The 16,703-nt window shown below is 43.0% G+C and overlaps 1 protein-coding gene across 14 annotated transcripts in view; it reads right to left on the reverse strand.

Annotated features, from left to right (window-relative positions):
* The window catches only part of LOC113012390 (ryanodine receptor 3), a 107,828-nt gene that overhangs the window by 40,215 nt on the left and 50,910 nt on the right, over window positions 1-16,703 (reverse strand). For 9 of the 14 annotated variants that reach the window (XM_026152557.1, XM_026152559.1, XM_026152548.1 and 6 more), the window contains 16 exons: window positions 15,882-15,965; window positions 15,406-15,565; window positions 13,489-13,636; window positions 13,036-13,241; window positions 12,663-12,837; window positions 12,140-12,348; window positions 11,854-12,053; window positions 11,682-11,748; window positions 11,436-11,596; window positions 11,177-11,342; window positions 7,943-8,029; window positions 7,595-7,821; window positions 4,440-5,244; window positions 3,907-4,107; window positions 1,820-1,922; window positions 1,130-1,261 (listed from right to left, as the gene is read on the reverse strand). In XM_026152557.1, the coding sequence (XP_026008342.1) occupies window positions 1,130-1,261; window positions 1,820-1,922; window positions 3,907-4,107; window positions 4,440-5,244; window positions 7,595-7,821; window positions 7,943-8,029; window positions 11,177-11,342; window positions 11,436-11,596; window positions 11,682-11,748; window positions 11,854-12,053; window positions 12,140-12,348; window positions 12,663-12,837; window positions 13,036-13,241; window positions 13,489-13,636; window positions 15,406-15,565; window positions 15,882-15,965 (3,131 nt within the window). The remainder of the gene's footprint in view (window positions 1-1,129; window positions 1,262-1,819; window positions 1,923-3,906; window positions 4,108-4,439; window positions 5,245-7,594; window positions 7,822-7,942; window positions 8,030-11,176; window positions 11,343-11,435; window positions 11,597-11,681; window positions 11,749-11,853; window positions 12,054-12,139; window positions 12,349-12,662; window positions 12,838-13,035; window positions 13,242-13,488; window positions 13,637-15,405; window positions 15,566-15,881; window positions 15,966-16,703) is intronic. The other 5 variants (XM_026152551.1, XM_026152560.1, XM_026152554.1 and 2 more) reach the window with 1 other exon arrangement.

Consider the following 16,703-nt stretch of genomic DNA (forward strand, 5'->3'; position numbering starts at 1 on the left):
TTTTTTTGTTGTGCCATTTGAATATCCTAACATCTAGGAAAACCGTGCTTGGTATACCATTTAAGAGATCTATCATATTTGTATATGTGATTTGTCTGTGGCACTTTCATGATGTTTCAAGATATTTTGAACACAGGATGATTATTTGGGCAGGTTACAGTATGGTCACCATTAGAGAGGTGAAGTAGGGATGCTTTAGGGCTGGCCTAAGTGTGCAATTTGTCTTTAAGCACAAAATATCCAACTCTAAACAGAACTTTGCCCAGTTAAATAAGAACTTGTGGTCACTCACATTCAGTGGTGGTCCCTGATCCCTGAGAGAGGCAATTAGACACATCTCGCAGTTGCACTCTTGCGGCACACCCGTTATTTGGACCTGCTACTGAAACGTTTGTGTTGCTATGTTTGTGCTCGATCTCATGCAGTCTGCACGTGTCTGTGAGTTTAATCAGGTTAAGCATTGAGTTTTATCGCTGACGATTTTGGATTTTTTTCCCCCTTCGTTTCCCCGCTCTCATCTCCCGGAGCGGCTGACACAGGATCCTCTTCACTCTGAAGCCTCTCTGCTCCACCAGGCTGCATATTTCCATAATGAAATTGAAGGGAAATTGAAATGGAAATGACTGCTACCCAGTGAATCAGTCCACGTGGCAGCGGCAGACTGAGGGCGCTAGAAGTGCAATACAGAAACATCTCCTGTTAATTCTGCCCTCTCTTTTGTGCCAGGAACACAAAGAGAGACACAGAGGTTGTACAGAAAGAGGTGAACAAGGCCATGAATGAGCAAAATGTAGCAGGGACTAAATGTACAAGGCGTGAGCTCAGCACTTGTGCTTTTATGGGAAAACAACAACAACAAACCAAACCAGTTCCATGTCTTGCTCAAGGACACCTTTTTTTCTTGTTGTTGGACAGCTTGACTATGAAGTAACACATCCTAAGAGTAAACTGCTTCCACTTGTGATTCGGTATGCTTCTGCAGTCATATTCCTCAAATTTGTTGTTCCCCTGCTCACTAATTAACTTTTAATCCGCATCATCGTTAGCTCTTAACCACGTTCAGGTGTAACGATACAGTAGGCACAGCTCCATCATTCATGCAGTGCAATGAAAGCGGTGATTTCCTCACAGGGTGCAGCTTGCTCCATCCTCGTGGGCTCCTCTGCTTTGTGCGCCTGGCCTTTGATCCTGTTCACCAGCATAAGGAGGCGACCTTTAATCGATGTATCCTGCTCGTCTTCATCTTCCTCCATAGGGATTCCTGCATTACACAGAGAGAAAAAACAACCACAATGTGCATGATGCGCAGGACAACTCTCCCTCTTCTTATTTCTTAGCAATTTAAAGTTTCTTTGTTTTTTTTGCGCAGGTGAGGCCGCCATTAGATCGGCAGCACCACGGAAGGGAGGGCGATTCAATTATTTATCAAAACATCAAGATGTCAGAGAAATTGCGGAAGCAGCGAACGTTCAAATCTTCTGCCTTGGCAGAAAGCGCTGCAGAGAGAGAGGAAGAAACATCTCATGAAGTACAGGCACAATTTTGCTGATGGCGACGCAACGGCAGCTAACAGTGCCAAGAAATATGTGCACGTAAAGCATTTTTCATAAGGATGTTTGTTTTGTTTATTATTCTTACATTATCAGCCATAATGCCGGCTTGTGCTGCCTCGGTAAAATAACTGTAATGAATTCTAAAAGCAATCAGGGAAATGTAACATTGCTGCATCATGTTGCAAAATGATGATATATGTGTTGTAATAAACATAAACAGTTTAGCATTGCGGTTCATAATGTTTTTTGCAAGAGCTGCATCTCACCACAGTGGAGCTGCAGCTGATTATGAAAATCATAGAGTTCCTCCTGGATGTCTGCAGGGCACGGGCAGTCCTCTCCCATACTGAAGTTCAGCAGCATGTTGATCTAAAATGTGGGAAAATGTTCAAATTAGATGCATAGAGATACAAAAAAATGCATAGTTAGTTATTTTTATTTAATTTAATAACTGTACAGTACTCTGTTTATAGTAACCATTGTCCTTAATGTAAATAAGTAAGAAAAATTGTGTATGTTTCTGTTCCGTGTCCTGTTTGTTGTATATGTGTCTTTCTGGCTGCTGTTACAACCAAATTTCCCCTTGTGGGACAATTAAAGGATTATTCTATTCTATTCTTTTCTATATACAAATTACTGTAGTACATTGTGCAGGGCTGGAGACTATCCCAGCTTTGTTATAATGTTGTTATTGCAGGAATCACAGAGAAAAAACGCAGCTCGAGTGGCTAATTCTCTCTCTGCGCTAACAGGCCGAAGGACACCATGACAAGCCATTAAACGAGCTGTGCTGCACTGAATTCTGTCTGCAGCCGTGACCTTAAAGAAATGCTCTATGTATGTGCACTCTTGTGCAGATGAGTGTGCCCTCCCGGGGAAGCAATGCCATCAAACCAAGACCAAGAGGAATGAATTTGCCTTGAAGCTTTGCTCGCACACTCTCACATATAGACAAAGAAGAGAGCTTTATGAAACATTAGGAGCCAGAAGCAGCTCTGGTTCTCTCTGGGCTAAAAGAGGCAGAAAGAACTGAACCAAAATCTACATTAATCTCAAATTAGTCACGTATTCAGACAACAACGGTACTGACCAATCAGTTGAAGCCATGAGCCTGCAGGTTTTCCGTATACTGAGTTATTACAGAGTCACATATTCTTTTTTTATTCTTTCTCTAAATGATGCACAATTACTGCCATTTACCCTCTGCAGCTATTTTGCACACTTGCGTCACACGAGCGTCACTACGATCACTCGGGAGATATGCGCACTGTCAGAAATCCATTAGCAGAGATACACAACTGCCGGGGTAAAGCTGTCACGAGGGAGCCCCGGCACAGATGAAAAGTGGTGCTGTGGTGGAGAAGCGCAATACATCACCTCTTTTTTAATGCTTTAACGTAAAAATGGAATAATCTGGTGAGTGTCGGGTTTTAAAATTTGGTAAACAGTCTCAATTGAACAAAAACAATCCGACACAAATGAAGGTAAAATGTGAAAAATTAAACACACCCTTATTGTTTCCTTTGGGATTAGGAGGGTTAGTGGCAGCTAGGTGCTGTTAATCAAACACACTCAACTCATTGATCATCAGTAGGCAGATGTTTACTAGTCTGGAGATTTCAGGTGTGTGTTAACACAATGCCTTAGACCACCAATGGTCTTAGAGAAGCAATAGCCAATAGCCACGAGGCTATTTCCAAACAGTTTGAAGTCAATCACTCTGCAGTGATTAAGATTATTCAGTAGTAGCAAACATTCAAGACATCCAAGAAAATTGAGCCCAATTTCAGATGTGCAATGCTCACAGAAGGCCTTGTGGTAAATGTTCAATTTCATGACACTATAAATACAAAAAGACTGAACAAGTAAGGGTTGTTTGGAAGAGCTGCAAGAAGAAAGCCATTTCTCTCTACAAAGAACAAATCAGGAGAATACTTTTGTGATTTCTATGCACTGTGTATCATTGAGATGTTTGGCCATATTGCACAGTGCCAAATGAAACACAGCATATCAGCACATAACAGCTCTTACCACTTGTCAAGCATGGCGGTGGAGGGAGATGATTTGGCTTTTGTTTTGCAGCTACAGAAATTGTGTAGCTGGAAAAAGTCTATGAACTCTGTACTGAAGTATTTGAAAGTCAAATGTGAGGCCGTCTCTCCAACAGCTAAAGCTTGTACAAATTTTTTGTCATACAGCAGGATAACAATCCCAAACACAGCAGTAAATCTACAGCAGAATGGCTGTAAAAGATAATCATCTAAACTGGAACAGGCCAGTCAGTGATCGAAATGCTGCATTTTACTTCCTACTTTGGGATCCGCTGGCTTAGACCCGGCGTGCTTCTTCTCACCTGTTCTTGAGGCGGTGATCTGAACTCTTTGGTCTTCTTCGCTGTAACAGCAGCAGACATATTGAGGGCCAGCATCAGCTCATTGTAGCGGAACTTCTGGTTGTACTGCAGCTTGGACACGAAGCTGTCAGAAAAGGACACAATGGCCTCGATACGGTGCTTCAGTTCGCAGTCACAGAAATAGTGAAGCAGCTCGCACATCTGGAGAGGAGGCACACAAACAGGTGTTAGTTATCAAGAATGACAGAAACATATCGAAATGCCTTATGGCTTCACATTATCCCACTTGTTAAAGAGAGATATTTACTCGTGAGATCATTTGTTCGATACGAGACGGAGCTATTTCGTGTTTGGCTGATCTCTGAACGGGCTTATTACATTAGAGCAGTTACGGAGCATTTGAGAGGACAGCTGTGTGGTTAGTTCGTAGCTGTGGATTGTCACTTTAAGATTACAATGTGCATCGATTTCACATGTTTTGGTTATTTTTATTTGTCTGTTGTGTATACAATTGTGTGTGTTTTCACGATCACCTGTCGTTTAACCGGCTCTGGCAGCCTCTTCTCCAGCAGTCCTTCCATTGGCTGTTGAGCCTCTTTGATTGCCTCTTCTTCTCCAGCTTCCACCGCCTTTTCCTCTGCCCCTGTTAGTCCCTCTTTGTCTGTGGCCCCCGTGGCTCCCTCCTCTCTTGCCTCTTTGAAGACGTTCGGGTCAATGAGCAGTAAAATCTTACGAACGTCCTCGCTTCCTAACACACCCATCGTCAGCAAGGTGCTAATGAGCTTCAGGATTGGAACAAACTGGTGCTCCACGCATCCTCCGACAGGATCTCGGATGTGGTGCCCTCCGCTTTGAACAGCCTCTGTCAACATCGAAATCGCTTTCTCCTTCAGTGCATCCAGTGGGATTTGGGGACTGTACAGATGCTCCCGTTTGGTGCTGATGAAGCACGGTGGGGTAAAGTTTAGGCGTGGTTTCAGGGAGGTGCTAAGCCCCACCCCAGGCGGGAGGTGCTTTTTAGAAGCATCAGAAAAGAGACGAATGGAGCGTGTCTCGGCCGTGACAGGAATGACGAACTCATCTTTCATCATGAGTCGTGCCTCTTTGGCTGTCTCCAGGTGGGTGCTAATCAGAACATTGTAGAAGCCCTCGCGTAACGTGCCAGACAGGTACTGATTGTCGATGGTGTACAAGAGCTGTGATTGGTCCAGGTGGCTGCAAAGGGCGTGGGCCACACGAGTGTTTCCCAGAGCGCAGAGGGCACAGTACAGTTTCAAGGTGTGATAGTGGAACTTCTTCATGTCCTCCTGCTCCGAGAGCTCCATGACGTCAACGCACCTTTCATTAAAAAGAGCAAGAGTTAGCAGAATTCATGATGGTTCATAACACGAAGTTTGTGATCTAGTCTACTTGGTGGTCAGGGAGAAACTTTAAAAACTCATATTTTTCTATCTTGGGGATTTTTTTCAAGCCAGTAAGTTGCTTTTTACATGTGACAGCATCCAATGTGAAATTCTCAAGCAGCATCCTCTAGAGCTAAAAAGTAAAGCCAGTTCAGTGCAGTTGGACTTGAAATGGTCATTAAAGATGTCTCCATAATGCTGGGCAGACACTGTGCGATTTTTGGCCCATTTTGAGTCGTGCAACCGTTTTGGCGATCGGCCCGATTTTGGCCTTCATCGTGCGTCGTGCATCGTGTAGTATACGTGGGGTAACGAGACGCGATTGACACCTCACGACCAGCTCCCGATCATCAATCGCTTGGTCGCGAGGATTTCAAACAGGTTTGAAATCCTCGCGACTGTCGTGAGGGTGTCACCGCAGTTTGTCACACTGCGCACGCGCAAACACAAATGTCGGTGAAAAAGACGGCGCAGCGCGGCTGTGCAGCGTGTGATCTGGACACAAGCGATGGAGGCACAACTTGGAGAACTTTGGAAAGCTCATCCGAGCCTTTTCGATGTGGCCTCACAAAATGATCACGACCACAACAACCGTGAAAATAGTTGGATTTACATGCTGCTCAATCACAGCTGCCTGATCATGTTTTTCATTAGCAATTTAGCAAAGTTGATGGTGGTGGTGTGTCTGTGTGAGTGAAAGACAGAGAGAGCGAGCGACAGAATTTCTATTATAACCTTCATTTTTATGGAGGCACAGTGTGAGCACTCAGGTCGCATCAGAGCATCGGGCCGTATAGTGTGAGACCTGCATCGTGACCTATGAACTTCTAACCCCTGCGAGTCAATCGTGCAGTTTGAGCAGGAGCTGAATAACGTGACTGAAAAAATCACACATTGTCTGCCCAGCATTAGTGAGTGACTCTCAATAAAACCCAGTCTTAAAGTGTCCAACGTTACCATGGAAGGTTTACAACCTGGTATAAAAAAATACTACTCCTCACCTCCAATCAATGTGAAAATCCAAGGTGACTTACATCTTTAGTTATCGCATCACAAGATTTTCAGAAAACTTGACCTTCAAGGTTACTGAGATTCAAATTTGCCTGACATTTCTAACAGATATGGTATTATTGTTATGGTATCAATTTGAAAACCCTACATCGCCTCATTCTCTAGTTATTGTGTTCACAAACTTAGCTGCCTACTTGCCCGGCTGGGTGAGGCTTTCACAGCTGAGGGTTAGAATGATTTTTCCCTCTACAGCTAATTTACCCCCCTTCACACTAACTGTGAGGAGCATGGTTGCTTTCACTCCCAGGTGGCTGCCCGCTAGCCGCTAGGCTTCATGCTAGCTAATCTGAGTCACTCAACCATTTTTGTGTTGTTGGTGCCTTTTCTGTCTGACAGAAAATATGGATAACTGTGTGGTGAAATTACAGTAATTTATTAGTTATGTTATTGGTGGTTTGTTGCTTACCATTAACTAAGAATCATGTGTTTATGCGATGTAGGTTACTAACCAAGTTTGCTAGTCATAGCTAATGGCACTGCACTCTAAACTCACGTCTTGCTCTTAAATTTTAAAGGTTCAGTGGCCAGAATCTTAACAGTTATACGTCAGAATGGAAGGTGATAATAACTTGAAACTCCCCGTCCCTTAATCCTTCTGGTTGCTTAATACACTTGTCACAAACAGTTAAAAAATCAGCACGATGATTTAGCGAAGCCCACGGTGACAACTTCAAACCTGTTTTGTCTGTCTAACAGCTTATAGCCGAGGACATTTTAATACACAGCGACAAAACTGAGGAAAGCAGAAAATCCTGAGTGACTGTTGAGATTAAAAAAAAAATTACTGTGTTACCAAAAAATAAAATATGACTAAATCACTTTATTGCAATGTGTGCTGATGGTTACAGGAAGCTTGTGTTTTTTAAGAGTTAAATGAGAATATGAATACCACTGTCATTACTTTAAGCTAAAAATAAAGCTAGATGAAACAGGAAATTAGCTTTAAGAAAATAGAAATGGGGCAAAACAGTTAGCCTTGTTCTGATCACAAAACAAAAAGAACTTAGCAGATCAGTATTTAGTACATCTTTTGTTTAAGAATAAAGAACACAAGTTGTGTTACAACAGGCAGTTGCATGCTGTCTCTGGTCCTCGGTAAAAAAGGTTTGAAACTTCCTGTATAGATTAAACATTTAAGATACTGTGTGCATTGACTAGTGTGCTTTAAAAAGTAACAAATCCAACTTATAAGCGAACTAAGCCTTGTTTCACACCTGTTCTCTTCAGGTATGTGCACTGCCAACATCTGCAGGGGCTCCACGCACTGAACCACCCATCCATGCCTCTCATTAACCCTGGCCGTTTCCACTTTGAGGAAACTGTTGGGCATGCGGCTCCACAGCACGGCGTTTATGGTCTGGACATCCAGTCGGGGCGGACACTGTGGAACCGGGTTCTTATGCTCACTCTTGAAGATGGCTGATGACAGAGGCATGGCGTTCTGGAGAGCACACAGAGACAGCTGATGGGAATCCTGTCTGAGCACAGCATTCATTTCTATGGTATTGCAGACACAAAAGTAAGCCTGTTGTAATGGAAAAGTAAAATTAGGAGCCACGCACCTTTATTTTAGCCAGTTCAAACTGAAAGAGGCTGGGGCTGGTGGGTCGCACAAACACAGCGGGGAAAAGCTTGGTGTTTGGTTCCACCTGGAACAGAGAAAAGTGAAAAGAAAGCAAACAAAAGGTCCAAACAGGAAGTAAATATCAAAAGCTTGAGAAGGAGCTTGAAAGCGTGACTTAAGGAAAGCAGCTTAATGATGCATCATGAAAACTCTGCTACTTAGTGCAGTTTAGTTTGCCTGTGTGTGTGTGTGTGTGTGTGTGTGTGTGTGTGTGTGTGTGTGTGTGTGTGTGTGTGTGTGTGTGTGTGTGTGTGTGTGAGTGAGTACACATGAACATTTAAGAGTGTCGGCGATGAGTCAGCACTGTGTGAAGTCTCAAAGAATTTCAGTGAGGAAGAACGTAAGAAGATTATACCCTCTGAAAGATTATTTTGAGATTTACTTTTGAGAGGACATCTGAACAACAAGTCCACAATTCAACAAGATGCACAGTCACTTCTCTGTTCAGTAAATATGTCTTAAATTAAGTCTTAAATTAAGTTACTCTCAAGGTCATCAGATTAAACTGGAGACGCAGGGATATATGCATGGCCAATATTAGGCTAGTGAAGAATAAGGATATTAATGCATGCATGCATCTTCTTCGCAAAAGACTTGATATCCTTTATAAATCATTTTACAAGCTGTTACCAAAAAAGATCCACAACTAAAGCCATAAAACTCTACAAAATGTCTGTGAAGGTTCTCAATCATCCAGGTCATCGTAGTTTAAGGAGCTTGGAAAGAAAAGCGTCTGGACTTCTTTAAGTTGCTTGAAGACGTTTCACCTCTCAGAAGCTTCTTCAGTTCGCTCAAGTCGCTTAGACCTCTACATCGGAGAGACCAAACAGCCACTTCATAAACATATGGCACAACATACAAGAGCCAGCTATCCATCTGCATCTAAAGGGCAAAGGTCACTCTTTCGAGGACAGAGTGAAAGAAGCCATCTATGTCCACTGTGAACGAACATCTTTGAACAGATGCAGTGGCTTACGACACCAACTGTGTGGGGCTAGGTTTCACAGCGGGTTCACCCAAAACCTTGGCTGATTGTGACCCACACCGATTTTCACACCTTGGCTCATATGATTAGGTAGAGGATCATCAGGGGGTCCATGTCTCTCTTGGGGGTCACTCCCATAGGGCTTAAATCTGGGACTCTCCACTATTTGACCCTAGAACTGAAGAAGCTTCTCAGATGAGAAGTAAAACGTCTTCAAGCAACTTAAAGAAGTCCAGACGCTTTTCTTTCCAAGCTCCTTAGTGTACAAACTGACCTGATTTATTAAATTTAACTGCTCCCCATGCCCCTCATGGTTCTCTCCTTGAGCATCCAGCTCTGACCACTTGCACATTTGTGATTTTGCTATCATCATCAAATATAAACTTTTGTCGCCATGACACTGTCAAGGACCATCAGTGATGATGAGAACTACGATAAACAGAGACCAAACAGCAGCATTCGTGGAAGCATTTCCAGGGCACAATGGTGATGTGCAGGTATTCAGGTGATTCAAAGGGTGATTCAAAAGTGGGAGTGATGGGAATTGTTTATGGCTGCACTTGCAGACCCTGAAATTGATGTCCAAATTCACAGTTTTGTTTCCAATGAGCCAGATGTTCTTTTAAAGTTTTCAATTGGTTTTGCGTCACAGTTCTCTGGGTTTTTTTAAAGTTAACACTTCACTCCAACCTATGAATCATTCAAGCAATAACAAACACATAACTCAAGGGACGAACAAGTGTTGTGTCTTCACGTAACAGACAAAAAGAGCGAATATTAAATTGTATCTTTGACATTTTTACTAGCAGCCTTTTGCAAAAACATGTAATTTTTTCCTTGAATCTTCAAAAAATATATATATACAAAATGTACAAAAAAACAACACAGTCTGACAGGCACAAGATTGCCTTTTTCATTCTTAAGGAAGGAAAACGAGAAGAAAAGCTGAGGTATGCCACATTACATATGAACTAGAATGTAAATCAGTGAGAACAGGTCTTATGGAAAGAACGTTTTTCTCCAAATCTTCGTCAATGTGTAGTGAGGAGGTAAGGAAAGAGGTACAACAGTGAGTGTCTACAGCCATCTGTAAAACACAGAAGAAGCTCTGTCTGATTTGGAGCTGCATGTCAGTCAGTGGTGTTGTGGATTTTGTCAAAACTGATGGAACTGTGAGAAGTGCTGTCAGATTTTGATCCAGCATGAAATAGCATCTGGAAAGGATCTGATTGGCAACGGTTTAATTTTTCAGCATCGCAATGATGCCAAACACACTGCCAAAGCAGTAAAAGCATACCTGGATAGAAAAACACACAATGGAATGCCGTCGGTCACTGACTGGCCTCCCCGAACCTTAACAACTTTGAAACAGAGTGGGATCATACTGGGAGTAAAAAGAAGCTACGGTAGAGCAGGTCAGGTCGGTCGATCCATGACTCCTGCTAAATGCACTAAGTTGCCCCCGATGCACGTGAATAGGCATAGAAAGCGTAGATAAAAGCTCTACACCTGGACATGTCGCCAGTCTGTCGCCGGGCTAACACATAGACAACCATTCACACTCGCATTCACTCCCACATCTATACCTATGGACAATTTAGAGTTTCCAATCAACCTAACCCCACTAACTGTAGTACAGTGGCACAGTGGTTAGCACTGTTGCCTCACTTCAAAAAGGTCCTGAGTTCAAGTCCACCATCAGGCCAGGGTTCGTATGTTCTCCCCGTGTTTGCGTGGGTTCCCTCCGGGTACTCCGGCTTCCTCCCACAGTCCAAAGACAATATAACTTTCCATTTACAATTTACCAAAGGGGAGCCAACATCTGAAAATCATTGAATGTCCTAAAGAAGCCTGCAGGACCATTCCTGAAGACTATTTAGAAATGTGTTGGAAAACAAAGGCAGTTGTGTCAAATATTGACTTTCAAGCTCATTAGAATTGTACAAACTCTGTTTTTGCCCCATATTTTGTATTTCCATTCAATCTTTCACCTTATTTCTATTTTCCTAGCAAAATATAAAAAACTGATGAAGAGGTTCAAGACTTTTGCACAGTTTTGTAAATTTACTTTTTTATTAGTTCGGTAGCATAGTTATTTTGGGTTGCACCCATCACACTAGATACTTTTAATTATAGAGAAACATAGCAATAGTTATATTCTTGCTTGCACAGCTGTGTGTATTGTACCTGGTAGGAGGTAGAGATATCTTTGCCATTGACGGTGAATGTCAATAGGCCAGTGGCCAAATCTATTAGACAGCCGATCTCCAGATCCACATTGCTGCGACCGGAGGTGTGGGAAGTGCTGGTGACATCACCACCCCACACCATGTAGCAGTTACTCCTCTTCACGCTGTCAGTAATAAGCATATATAAAAATCTTTACAAGGTTAGTAATTAAAAATAATCGTCAGCATTTATTACATATGAACACAGAGGGCGTCACCTCTCGTGGACTCGCCCACGTTCATCGCCCAGGGTTACAGTCACTGTACGATTCTTGCTGAGGTTGAAGTTGTTGCTATAGTAATGGTAGTCAGGAGTAACCCATCCAACCCACACACAGGCAGGGTCCTGACCTGCGAAGACCCTCACTGAATGGTAGTACTGTAACAAAACAGAGAAGAGAGACTTAGCCAAAAATGAAAACGCATTTAGTTTTTGCAGCTGCAAACAGACGTTTCTTCTGTACCGTAGTGATGCTGCTGTAGTCCACTCGTCTACTTTCATCGCTGTGCCTCACAGATCTCAGTGGATATCTATCAGAAACCATATTCAAAAAGTCATTAGCGAGCAGATAACATGTCGGATTCAAGGTTTTCTCGCAAAAGAGCTTAAAGTCACAGTTTGGGGAAGTTCAGCACCTGTGTTTGACTTTAAGGGTTTCTTCCTCATGAACACCGTTCATGTCCACCACAGGGCTGATCTTGAAGACGGAGTGGAACTCCACAGGCATGCTCAGACGACAAAACACCATGTCTGCGTTACTGTTCTGTGTCCCAAACGTCTTGTGGGTGACTTTGAGACAAGGAGGGCTGTCGATGGTGCCGTCGATCCTGGTTACCTGCAAACAAACGATGACAATCTTCGCGTTCATCGTCTAGGCCAATTCAATCGTTTTTAACAATTTCACAGTTTCTTCTTTCTTACCGCAATGTGGTTGTGGTCCTTCGGCACGTTGACAAAAGTAGGCAGACGCTTGCTGAACCACATTGTGACCTCTCGATTCATGTTGACGGCAAATGGCTCGAATCCCTCCTGCAAGCCGCACATGGTGTAGTACTTAAAGGTGCTAGCATCCTTCCCGAGGTTCATACGACCCACCTGCGACAGACCGAGGCTACACACTGGAATAAACCCTGCAGGACAGACAAAGGACATAAAGACAAAGGGGGGAGCAAAGGAGGAGGAGAGAAAGAAGTCTTTAAGAATACACGGCAGGAGGGATGGAACATCAATGCAGCTTTTGCAAAAGGCAATTTACAAGTGGCACTTCAAATACGGCTGATTTCCACACAGGGAGCCGCTCAATTTTAACTTATATCACCACCATGATTGTTCTGGGATAAAGCCTTCTGCTCTACATGTGAAGGCTTTAAAAGATGAGGGCAGGATGGCAAGGACGTGTGCTCAACAGCTCCTCACAGCCACATTCATACACGCTCTTTCTCACCATCCTCAGTTTCAAAGTCCGTGAAGCAGAGTTCAGAGCCCTTGGTGGTGATCAGGATCTCCCCGTTCAGAGTGAAGATCATGGACTTGTCCTCCATGTTGATCATGCAGCCCACCACGTCCCCAGCATGCCAACAGCGCCCAAACAGCCGGCTGCCCATGTTCAGGCAGTGGCCCTGTGCACAGTACAGACACAAGGAATACCATATGGTATACACACAATGTGAGCAACTACTTTAAATGAGCTTAACACCAAATAATTAAATAGGTTTTTAAATACGAAAGAATAAAGGGCGAAAGCCATTTTTCGAGTAGTCTACGTGAACTTCACCAATACGCTGTTGGGATTAACTGAGATTTGGTTGACAGCTTACCCTGTATCCATCAAAGACAAACGCAAGCTCATCTGTGCCAAGCTCCACATCTGGCTTACACCCAGGTCTGGCCCAGCCCACTCTCATGTCTCCACCGGTAACGGCCTCAAATTCGAAGTACCACTTCCCGGTCTTCACTGCGTACGTTCTCTCTACCCTAAAGAAGCGGATCTTATCAATGCTGAGGCGCTCCGAGACTTGTCCTGCTGGGTGAAAGGAGAATAATAAGAAGCAATGGAAATATTAATTGCAAAAACCCAGTGGCTGTAGGTAAAGGCAGCAATTTCATGTGGCTATTCTCTTTCACTCTAAACTGAAAGGAGATGGAAGGCAAAGTCCCATATCAGGACATATTTTTTTATCCTTATTCTTTGTAAGGAGCATTTTATTATGCACTGTATAATTTGAACTTCTGGGCATTTTGATTAGCACACTTTCATGGGTGAAACTCACCGCCTTCCTGGTCCGAGGGCTCGATGTTGTACCCGTAGCCAATCAGAGTGCGGATAGCTTCCCGCAGGCTGTCCCTGTTCGACTTCTTGGTGCGTTCATCCAGCAGAGCATAAGGAACCAGGCGAGGGTTACGCTTACTTTTAAGATCCTGCACGAAGGAGAAGCAGCAAGAGAAATGTTAAAGTTTAAAGCCTTTTTTAAAAACATTCATTTGTCCCACCAGTTGAAAGGCAAATGAAGGGATTTCATTCAGCTGTAAAGCAGATTTGTGAATTTAAATTAGAGTTTTTTTCTTTTATTTATTTCAGGTTTGTTTGATGAGCCTGTAGCTGAAGCTCTGCAGCTGGTTATGTGTCCAATATTACTACTTTATTAGTTAACAAATCCACAAGTGAACTATAGACTGGTCTGAAACTGAGAAGATAACAGACAAAGCTGAAATAGAACAAAATCAGCCTTTCGGTTTACACAATTCCCTGACAAGTAAAAGATCCCCAGTTTGATCCCGGGAGGAGACACAAATCCCAGTGGGCTTTTGTCAGGAAAAGGGTCCGGCATAAAAAAGCTTTGCCAACTCAAACATGCGGAGCTACCCACTGTGGCAACCCCTTGTGAATAAGGGAGCAGGCAAAAGTAGCGTATTCTTCCACATATTAAGAAAACAGATGTTTCTTTCTTTGCAGCATTTGTATTTGATCTGAGCATTTTTTCCCAGCACATTGTATCCGGTTGTTCAGTGATGACGTGACGAATCCTACTTCCGGGTCTAAAGTAGTTAGTAGTAGTAGCGTTTAATATGGCTTTTGTGTTGTTAACATGTTTAATGTTTTGTATTTTCTTCTATTTAATCTCAAAAAGCTCCTAAAACAGTCAGTGATCCCTGTTGACCTCCCTCGGCTTTTATTACCACTAATCATTTATTTAAGCTCAGTTTTTAAAACCTTAGGATGTAACTACAGCCCAGCCCATGCAGCAGTATATGAATGACTAACCTCGTATTGTGGATGGATTATCTCAGTTGTTCTCCTGGCTGAAGTTTGGTCCTTTTACAGCATCCTGCCATGCGATTACATTTGTTCCTGACCACCGAGAACACTCACGTTAACTTTTATCGAGTGGAAAAAAAGTTAGCTTGTTTATATTATGCTAACATAGCTGTGTCGCTAGCGGTCATGTAGCACATCATTATATACCAGCTAGCCCAACTTCAGTAACCCTACAAGCGTCACTGCTGTTTAGTTTTCTGTCTTCATTTATGCTGGAAGTGATAACAGAGCTGTACGTTTTAATTTGTTTCCAAAACCCCGCAGTCAGGACATGCTATATTGTATTTAGATAGAAGCTAGCGAGCTAACTCCCTGCTAACTTCTAACTCCGTTAAATGTCATAAATTCCGTTTTCATGGATGCCTGGATGTTAAACTCAATAGTTACACCTGGTAGAGCAGAACGCTGATCATTTTATTAAAGGTGAAAGACTTTAGACAGTTTTTAACTCTCAGTAATGCCACAGTGATCGTTTGATATATGGACCTGCAGCGGAGTTTAGGCCCAGACACGGCTAGTGACGTCAGACTGAACAACCGGACAGACGTGCACCAGATGTCCAGGAACATTACGTACTTTCTGGCTGAGTAATTTGTACAGACCTCTGGACAATGTAAAGCTGCTGCTCTTAGATTATAGGGATGCACTCATAAGCACTTTAGAGCAACAATGTCTGCTTTTGAATGTACCTGTTCTCTGAGAAGCTATTTTTTTTAAATCTCTTCAATCAAATTTGAACATTAAAGCATGTGTTTTCCTAGATGTGTTCACAGTGATCTAAGGTTGTTATTCGTCTTTCACTTCTAACCAAACCTCAGCGCTGTTCACATGTCTGGCGAAGGTGTCGATTCTTTGGTGGATTTGAGCATACCTGCTGAATCCCGTATGTCCATCCCTGTTTGATCCGGTCCTTGGCCCACACATTGTGAGCGTTCTCTGCCAGTTTGTCCACCAGCAGCTCCTGCCCTGGAGTCAGTTTGATATCGGACAGGTCCAGAGGGGACGGCTTATAACCATTGGACATCATGTAGCTACAGGAAAAAACAATGAAAAAGGAATTTTTCCCCCAGTTATGGATACAGTTAAACCACAGGGACCAGTTTAGTTACATTTACAGCCTGATGGGAATCTCTATGGCAGTAAACACAATAAATATCCTTTATTTCTTATACTGCTGGACATTTTTGGATGATCTGTGATTGGGTTACCAAATATTTTGATTCATTTCATTTCTCTTACTGTCTTACTATAGAGCGGCCTAGTCATTACTGTCCAATTGTGTGATGTACAATCGATATCATGAGTAGTGCGTGTGCTCGCATCGCTGCTATAATCATACCCACTTACTTCTTAGGGAGCTTTATCTTTTTGAGAGAGTCCTCAGCATTTGGATTCATGTGAACTATACGACAGCCTAAGGCCAGCAGAGTCCTGCAGGGGAAAAAAATAACCACAGTGACCAACAAACTGATTTGACAGTATATGCAAAGAACCAGAGAGGCTGCTGAATGTGTCCAAACAGAGCACGATGGGTTAAATTACGCGTGTCCTAATCTGTTACACAAGAAAGACCGAGCAATACCCACGGCAACGAAACGGGCGCCAAGTGAATCACACCTCGTGATCGGACGGAGCGACAGTAAAAGTGAGTTTGATGTCTTTCAGGAACTCGTCCCTGTCACCCAGATGTGTCTCCCAAAGCAGCAGATCAAGATTAATGACGGCATGCATTTATGTTTTTGATTCGAAGAGCATTTATGTAAATCACCTGCGATGGGCCTTTCCACCTTAACCCTACCCCTCCATTTTGCACATTTCTGTGTAAGTATTGAAAGCCTGGTCTCTCTAAAGAAGAGAGGACTACTGGTAGTCTAGAGCAATAGATACTCCATTTATTCATCAAATGGGGCATGACAATCTCAACACAGGCAGGTCATCCTACACGTGGAGCCAGCGTTGCGGAAACCTCTGTCAAGGATGGGAATGCCCACAGCCTTGTAGCTGGTGTGTGTTTTTCCAATAGAGAAAGAAAAGCTAAGAAGTCCTAACAGTGCTAACAACTAAACTACAGCACGTCATCGCTTCAGCTTTACTATGAGATCAGTGAACTGTTAGCTAAACTTGTGATATTCCTCATAGTTTAAATCCAACGAAAAAAGAAAATGCATT

The sequence above is a fragment of the Astatotilapia calliptera genome, chromosome 19 (assembly GCF_900246225.1).
Source record: "Astatotilapia calliptera chromosome 19, fAstCal1.2, whole genome shotgun sequence".
Classification (NCBI taxonomy): Eukaryota; Metazoa; Chordata; class Actinopteri; order Cichliformes; family Cichlidae; genus Astatotilapia; species Astatotilapia calliptera.